General features: G+C 40.5%; 1 protein-coding gene across 5 annotated transcripts in view; it reads right to left on the bottom strand.

The window, feature by feature from the left end:
• cep192 (centrosomal protein 192) overlaps window positions 1-7934 on the bottom strand; it is an 86469-nt gene extending 78535 nt beyond the window's left edge. For 4 of the 5 annotated variants that reach the window (XR_004656952.1, XM_034873840.1, XM_034873841.1 and 1 more), the window contains exons 1-8: window positions 7673-7934; window positions 6806-7049; window positions 5788-5898; window positions 2498-2655; window positions 2156-2217; window positions 1115-1256; window positions 914-1029; window positions 705-794 (exon numbers count right to left, since the gene is read on the bottom strand). Coding sequence is in view for 4 of the 5 variants with exons in the window: in XM_034873840.1 (XP_034729731.1) it covers window positions 705-794; window positions 914-1029; window positions 1115-1256; window positions 2156-2217; window positions 2498-2655; window positions 5788-5898; window positions 6806-6978 (852 nt within the window). In the remaining variant the exon portion in view is untranslated. The remainder of the gene's footprint in view (window positions 1-704; window positions 795-913; window positions 1030-1114; window positions 1257-2155; window positions 2218-2497; window positions 2656-5787; window positions 5899-6805; window positions 7050-7672) is intronic. The other variant, XM_034873844.1, reaches the window with a different exon arrangement.
• Window positions 7935-8998: the final 1064 nt, after the last annotated feature.

Here is an 8998-nt window from a genome sequence, read left to right as displayed (position 1 = left end):
GGGGGGGGGGGGGTACAAGGTATTAACTCTGCAGGGTGCCCAAACTTTTGCACATGCCATTTTTGTGTTTGTTATTTTGAAAGCGTAAATGATGGAAATAAAATCTAACTTTTTGTGACAACCTGTATTAAATGAATGTCATTTGATGCCTTTGAGATTTTTCCATCTTTTCTTGGCTTCTTGATGCACATTAATACACGTTTTTACCTGGGGTGCCCAAAGTTTCGAGCTCCACTGTATTTAGTGTGAAATGCCTTGGATGACCTAGGTCATATTGATTTCTCAGCTTCCGCCACGTGTTTCAGAACAGTATTACGGGTCTCTCCGATGGTCTTTAATCTACCTCCTCTTTTTCATGCTCTGTGTTCAACAATTGTTTTTATTGAGTGGGATGATATTGATAATGAAATTCGTTGCAAAGTCTTTATATATACACACACACACACACCCACCCACCCACACACCCACACACACACACCCAGAATATATATACTTCCTGAATGTAGCGCAGTCTGAACACGGCAAACAACAGACAGAAACAACAAAAAAGCAGTGACAGGAAAATTAAGTAACATCAGTAAGCAATAATCGATTATGGTCTGTCACTGCATCAATGCAGAATCGTCCAGGACTGCATTGTGATGAATCAATGCAATGATTTATTTCAACACCTAGGTCCAACCTACCTTTCGAGCTGTGCTCACCTGATTGTAGTCATCAAGAAACTGGTGTCTATAGTGTTCTAGTTCTGTAGAACTTGTGTTTGACATGTGGTCAGTAGCGCCCGGCAGTTGCTATGAAAAATAAAGTACATACAAGTAAATGAGAGTTTTGCAATGGTTCACTAATCCGGTTGGTGTAAGAGAAAAAGTTTGTAAAGTAGAACGTGTTTCAAAGGGGAGAAGAGTCTTACTGTTGCAGGAATCTCCTGGCCCTCCACTCTGCCTCTCTGCATTGCGTGAGGCATCAGTTTATTGAAATACAGCTCCAGGTCATCATCAGGCAGGTTGTTCGAATCAATGTCATCATCTGGAAATTAAAACAAAAAGGTTCAGAAGATGTCTCAGGATTTTACAAGTCTGTTCTGCACTTTAAATATCAAGGATGTATCAACCTGTGGTATCACTGTTCATGCTGTCCACAGACATGAGCTTTTCATTTGCCAGGAAGCTTGAGTTACTGCCACTGAAATGGTCACTGTCCATTCCCTCACTCTGCACACTGTCCTCCTCAGCTGTAGCTGGTAAGGGCTGAGCCTGTATAAATTGCCCAGGAAAAGAGAACACATTTGCCCATCGTTTAAAAGACAAAATTGCAACCTATATGTGAAGAAAAAAAAAAGATTTAGCTCATCGTCATTGGCATGTTTTTAATTATGAGTTAAGCCTTAACCCGTTTGTGCCAGAAGCTTCGCGACGACACAACTACCGCCGGTTACTGCGTTGCGCAACTCTGAACCTCCTGCCGTCTGCTGCGTGGCGCAGCATTCTGTATTCGTCAGTCTTTTCATGACACGTGCAGCAGAGAACGCACTGTCATTGGTTCAAATACACAAGGCGGGTCTTGTCGGCTATTTAAAGCCATGTGACCACCAAAATGTACCGTAGTTTGATGAAAGTCATGTAAATACACCAGACATAGATGTGCGTTTGTTTATGAATTTTTGAGAGACGAGCAAGAAAATGGCTCCGACAGAGGAAGTGGTAGATTATGATGAAGACATCCTCCCTCCCGAACTGCGGGCTGCATTCTGTATTCGTCAGTCTTTTCATGACGGGTGCAGCAGAGAACGCACTGTCATTGGTTCAAATACACATGGAGGAGTTCGGGAAGGAGGATGTCTTCATCATAATCTAATGAATAATAAATAAAGTGCGTTCTCTGCTGCACCCATCATGAAAAGACTGACGAATACAGAATGCTGCGCCACGCAGCAGCCGGCAGGAGGTTCAGAGTTGCGCAACGCAGTAACCGGCGGTAGATGTGTCGTCGCGAAGCATCTGGCACAAACGGGTTAAATGGCTTTCTCTTGTTGATGCACATGCAGGTGAACTGTATTATCACCTATATGACCAGGGTTAAGTATATAAATTACTGAAAAAGAGCCATTACAGATAAAAAGTACAACTGGCAACTGGTCAAGGTATATTGCTACCTGTGCAGCTGTACCATCGTTATGTCCAAACTGGGCAAACGTCAGAAGCCCTGTTGACAGGTCTGTCAGAAGAGACAGGAAAAATAAAAGTACATTAGTATAATTAAAAGACAATGGATCTTTTAATAATAATTTCTTCTATTTATCAGAAAGCACAACTAATAAACGATTTCTTCTATATAATCAGGAAGCACAACCATATACAGCACATCCATGCAGTATTAGGTGAAGCCAACTTCTATAAGTTTTCCTATCAAGAAAGGGATAATCACTGATTCTGAGGCTGGCGAGTATTGGCACAGTGGTATACCTATAAAACTTGACAGGTGCAACAGCATTTACCTGTTCCAAGTTCTGTAGGCCGGCCATGGACTGAACCCATCTTTGTGGGAGGAAGACCCAGCATGGAGCCTTGGTTTTGAAATGCACTCTCATCCAAATTAATCTTCACCAGCATGTCTGAAAGACGGTGGGCTGCGATGAAGTCATCCGCGTTGTCCCTGTAATGCAGGGATGTTAATAATTAGGACCACGTACAAATTACATGTAAAAAGAAGGTGGAGCATAAATCACTATGGACAGACATTAAGAATGCCCATATGTGAGGAAAATAAGTATTTGAACAACCTGCCATTTTGCAAGCTCTCCCACTTAGAAATCATGGAGGGGTCTGAAAATGTCATTGTAGGTCCATGTCAAAAAATTTAAAATAAAAAAAAAATCCAGAAATCACAATGTATCCTTTTTTTAAACTATTTATTTGTATGATACAGCTGCAAACAAGTATTTGAACACCTGTCTATCAGCTAGAATTCTGTCCCTCAAAGACCTGTTAGTCTGCCTTCAAAAGGTCCACCTCCACTCCATTATCCTGAATTAGATGCACCTGTTTGAGGTTGTTAGCTACATAAAGACTCCTGTCCACCCCATGCAATCTGTAAGAATCCAACTACTAACATGGCCAAGACCAAAGAGCTGTACAAAGACACTAGAGACAAACTTGTACACCTCCACAAGGCTGGAAAGAGCTACGGGGAAATTGCCAAGCAGCTTGGTGAAAAAAGGTCCACTTGCACTTAAACTAAACAGTGGGAAAAGTAGACTACAGCTAAATTAAGACTTTACAGTAATAATAAAGACAATTATTGAGTGATTGTATTTTAAATGAGCACAAGTAAAGTAGAACTGACGTAACAGCTGTTATATATTTTAACGGTTATTTTAAGTTTTGAGGTTCTTTTACAGGCGAGTACTGGAGTCCAGGCACCAAGCTGGTTAGCTCCGTTAGCTCGGACCCAGTTCTTCTTTGCCACTCTTAAAATAGTTGCGCTGCTGTTTTAGAGGGGCAAAGAAGAATTGATCACCTAACGCTTTCTTAAAAGAAGCTAACTAATGTTGATGATGCGCATCATGTCGGCAGTACTTTTCTGTGGATGGTCCCACCAGTTAGACAGCAAAATGCAACATATGCGAAGAAGCAATTTCGAGGGGCGGCACAAGTGTTGCAAATTTCAACACCAGCAACTTAAACATCTGAAGACGTGTTATGCTAAATAGTATAACGAATTTACGGAAGCTAAGGGGGGGGGGGGACGACGAACTGCAGTAGCAAACTCTGGAAACTGCCTTCCAGCGATGAGATAAATTCCCCAAAGAGCCAAAAAGCATTTTATTGTCCTGGATGAGCAACCCCTGTCTGTAGTAAAAAATGTGGGATTTTGCCGCTTAATGGAGCATTTGGAGCCAAGGTACCGTTTGCCAGGTCGTAAATATATCTCCGAAACTGCGCTACCCAAATTATATGAGACAGTTAGGGAACACATTTTGTGTATGCTGAAAGACGTGCATACAATCAACTTTACCACGGACATTTGGAGCTCCGACGTGTGCCCCATGTCTTTGTCCATCCAGTGTGACGTTAAACTTAACAGAGAGTCAACATTTACCCCTCGAAGGGCGGTGCTGCACGCCAACGAGTTCCAAGGGTCACATACTGGCACATTAATTGCCAATGCAATTGAGGGCATGCTAGTAAAGTGGAAAATCCCCAAGTCCAATGTTCATGTTTTGCGCGACAACGCTAGCAACATGAAGAAAGCCATGGACGAGATGGATGTACAAAGTTTGGGTAGCTTCGAACACTCTCCAACTGATGGTGCACAAAGGGCTACTGTCACAGAAGAGTGTGAGTGATGCACTGGTGAATGGTAGGAAGATAGTTACGCATTCCAAACACTCGCCACTGGCTACTACACGCCTAGAGGATATTCAAAAAGTTCTCCAAATGCCCACTGAACGTCTGCAGCTGTATTAATTCATGTTTTACAAAGTTTTAAACCTGAGCCAGGCCTTACCACAATGATAATAATATCACAGTTGTGCATGTGCAGTATGATTTTTTAATTTTATTTTTTAAACACACTGGTATCGGTCCTCGGTATTCGGCCAACACCTACAGCACAAGCATCGGAATCGGGAGGTAAAAAAATGGTATCAGAACATCTCTACTGCTAATGCAAAACTGGTTGAACTGGAAGAGGCAGTGGACACTGATAGTACACCTGTCCCACAGGCTGGGGGAGACAAGGCTGCTTTGTTAGACATGGACGAGGGGAGCGCAAACACTGGAGCCACGACCTCCCATCCTCTGTTATGGCACAACTCCTTGGGGAGCACTATACCGCTCAATGCGAGGCTGGCATCGAAGCACAACTTAAGAACCTTCAGAGGGAGACCCCCCCCCACCCCTGGATTGCACCCCTACAGAGTGGACAGTAGAAGGGCTATTGTTTGGGCTGGCCAAGTTATTGCCAAGATACCTGTGCATCCTGGCAACTTCAGTCCCCTCAGAGCGGGTGATTTCAGCGGCTGGACTGACATCACCAGGTTTCGGTCGCGTCAGACCCCAGATCATATCAACATTGTTATCTTTTTCGACAAAAATCAGTAGACTGATGCAAAAGTTTTAGGGGGGTTACTAGTTATTTTTTATGAAGCTTTGTTAAATAGCCTAATTAATTGTTGTTAGGTAGGCTAATTTTTCTCATCCTCTTTCGACTCCATGTCTTGAATAGTTTTGAGTTACATTTTGACAAAACCTGTTCAATTAAATATTATTTTTTTGGTTAAGTAATTGTTTAACATGATTCTTTTTATTATTATTATTTAGGAACAAATAAGGTTCTCTGTTTAAGAATGCTGGCTCACAGCTGCAGGTTTCGCTGCTTTAGAGCAACGCATATATCTTCAAGTTTAGCCTAACCCAATTTTTGTATTTTCATTCCATTTTTAATTTATAAAAAGTAAAATACATTTTGATATAAAAACATTAACGATTAATCAATAGTCAATTCTCGACGATTGACTAAGAAAATGTAATCAAATGCCCATTCCTATTTACTACCGTTGCCAGAAAGCCTGCTTCCCTTTACTTCTGGTCCTTTCTCTACTACTTTTAGGTTATTTCCAGATTATCTTGTCTGAACGTCCTCTGGTGTTTCGGAGAATACCACAAAGGGGCAGTGGTGGACTAAAGGTTAAAGTAGCGAGCTTGGGACCGGGAGGTTGCCGTTCAATCCCCAGACCGGTAGGATCTGGGTGCCCTAGACACTTTAAACTACATGTATACTTACAAGTCATCTTTGAAGCTAAGGGCAAACTTGCGCTGTTCTCTAACAGATTGCAGTGAGTTGGCCTGATGCAGCTCTCTGCCCTCCAGATATGACACTTCAACAGGATCTCCTCTTTAAAAAAGAAAACATAGTACTCCTTTAAAAAAACAACTTAATACACTAAACAGCTTTACATCATGGTTAGTGCTTCAAAAAATACATTTAGCAGCTGAACATCCTCTGCGCAGTTTCCTTTATTTTTGTGGAAAATTTCAGAAACCAAAATGGCTGCAGCAACTTCCCTATATCCTATGCAGTTCTATATTTGGCAGACATGTCTTAATGTGTCATAATGCATTCCTATCTAAATTTAAGTCAAATTTGGTGCAGTTTGGACATATGTTTATTGTTAATAAACTGTGTGCATATTAGGGATTTAAAAACTACCGGTGTAACAGTAAACCACGGTAAAAATGTTGACAGTAACAATTACTCTTTTCATTTAAAATATCCTTATTATCATGGTGGATTACCACGGTGCGGAAACCCTGTTTAATTCTTCCCAGCTTCATCTAAAGCTCCTGAAGATGCCACACTGGCGCACTATGCTCAGACAGGAGAAAGGGACAGAATGTAGTAGCAAGTTAAGAGTTTTTTCTTTATCATTCCTACATGTCTTCGGACTTGTTGAAGTGATGTGGAACGTGTCTTGTTATCTTTAATTGAAGTATGAATTGTTCTGCTACGGTGTGGAACTTGAGTCCGTGTTACGACGCATTGATAATTTTACTGTTGCTTTTTTTCTTATTGCGTAGCTGTTTTCACATTGTTACATACCTAGTGCATATTAATACTTTCTATTTGAAGTAGCAACTAAATTATACAATTACTACAAACACAAAGCTCCAAAACAGTAATTGGAATGATTTCAGCATCTATTCTTAGTCAGACTGGTCAAATAGCTTGTGTGAGGATTCATAAAAGCATTTCCACAACAAGTCACATGTTTCCAAAGCAGAAGCATGGTCTGAAAACTCACCTGTTTTCAGACCCAGGTTTAATTTTAGCCACTGTAGAGGCAGCTACTGGAAGTCCTGGACCTGAACCCAATGTCACATTCTCAAGTGTGGCACGGCCACTGGTGCTGTCCAAAGACTTGCAAAGGAAACTGGGAAAGGCTTCATCTTCCAACTTGTAAAAACTATCTGCCATGTTTTGGAATGGAGCAAGTTAACAGCCAAATGGGGCTTGACTTCAGTTGAGGTGAAGACCATCTGTAATGTCTAGGGAAAATGAATGAGGGAGATAAAAAGGTAAGGTTAGTATTACTTTAATAACTCGAAACTTAGCTTGTGCAAACTTTACTGAGCAGTAGGACGGATGTCCTATAAAAAAATGACAAGCTTGTTGATACCACATTACATAGAACTGTGAAAATCAGTGACAAAAACAGAGTCATTTGTTCGCAAACAAAGCTTTTTTGTTGTTGAATATTTTCATACATGTTGTTTCGCGGCTAACGTTATTCAGTTTCTTCGTTTCAGCTCTCTACAAAACAAATTGAGAGCAATTAACTAGCGTATTATGCTAACTTAGTTAAAGTTAGTTTGTATAAAGTTCATTGATAAAAACAAGTGGATTTGTTAAAAATCACCAGCACGCGCCACATTCGAGCAAACGTTAACTAACGTTACTCCACTATCTGCGTTTGTCAAGTTAGCTAGAGGGAAGTGTTGTAAGAATACAAGTAGGAGACCACATGAAAATGTAACGCTAACTAGTAAAACCTGCTCTCTACTCTAAGCAAAATCATTAGTTAAGACTGGTTCATTAGTTAAGACTATTTCATTTCAGCAATAGAATTTGTTAAATCATAACATTAACGTTAGCTAGTTAGACAACTCACATTCAACACGTTACTCCCGAAGAGGGGCCGACAGACCCTGGTTCTTCTTCATCTCTAGTTTGTTGTTAAAAACGTTGCAAGCTGTAGCTAGTTAACTTCCAAAAATAACTTTCCAAACAGTTAAGTTTTTCATTATTTCTTACAAGTGTGTACAACAAACAAACAAACCCTACAACAGTTCGAAGTACCAAGCAAGCAGCTCCCAGAAAAGACAGGAAGCCCGCCTGAGAGTCATGCCACGTGGGCGGGACTTAACTTTTTTAAACTGCTTTGATTGGACAGCAAAATTAAGAGGGAGGACATTGTCAATCATGATAGGATGGGATTTTTGTCATTCTGTTTGATTTAGACGCTTGGGACCGTTTGGAAAATAGCTCACGTTGAATTGAAATTTGAGGGGAACCTATTTTAACATGATTTTCAGACTCCAGACATTATGTATTGGCAAGAAAAAGTACTACAGAAGTCACTTATTTTAAAAAATAGGCTCCTCTGTTGAAGTAAAGCAAAACATTGTTTCTATCATCCACCAGGAAATACTTATATAGTAGGATAGTTACTGGCCAAGTGTGGAGTTTGTTGTATCAAGTGTTCTGCAAAGCAGCTGCAAGAATGTCTTAGTTAGCAGAAAGCTGCATCCGATGCATTCCAGATTTTGAAAGCGGCCAAAATGGGTTTCCTCAGGAGGGTGGCTGGGGTCTCCCTAGGGTGAGAAGCACAGCCATCCGTGGGAAGCTCAGAGTAGAGCCGCTGTTCCTTTGCACTTTCTGTATCATTTGTTTTTAGTTGTGCATGTCTGTCTAGCACATGCTAATGTCCTGTATAAATGTTTGTCCTCATATGTTTTAATTATGTACAATGTTTCTGCAGAATTTATACTGTAACTTAATGTTACGTTTTAACTTACCTTAATAATAAATTAAAATGAATGAAAATATCACTTATGAGTGCTGAATAACATTCCCTCTGCAGGCATTGTAGTTGAAGTCGTCAGTGTCCAGAAAAAAAATTATCAGCCGACAAACATGTTTCATGACCCCAAAGGCAAAACAAAGCATGTGCTTTTTAATGCACAGTCTATAAACCTAAAGCACTAAACACAAAACTAAATATGTGAAATGTTTAGTTTATTATCCACAGACTAACAATTACTTTAGACTATTTAAATGATATAAAATAGCTTTACTGGACATATAATGTGATGTCACAAAATCGTTATAACATCTAATACAAGAGATGGCGTGAACTGTAAGCGTACCTGACTCATTTCCGTTTCCTGTACTTGTTTCCTGTGCTTGTGTGTTGACAAGGCGTTGCTGCTCACTC

The sequence above is a fragment of the Etheostoma cragini genome, chromosome 6, assembly GCF_013103735.1.
Source record: "Etheostoma cragini isolate CJK2018 chromosome 6, CSU_Ecrag_1.0, whole genome shotgun sequence".
In the NCBI taxonomy this organism is placed as follows: Eukaryota; Metazoa; Chordata; class Actinopteri; order Perciformes; family Percidae; genus Etheostoma; species Etheostoma cragini.
Note: the sequence above shows the minus strand (reverse complement) of the source record. Positions and strands in the feature narration are given on the sequence as shown.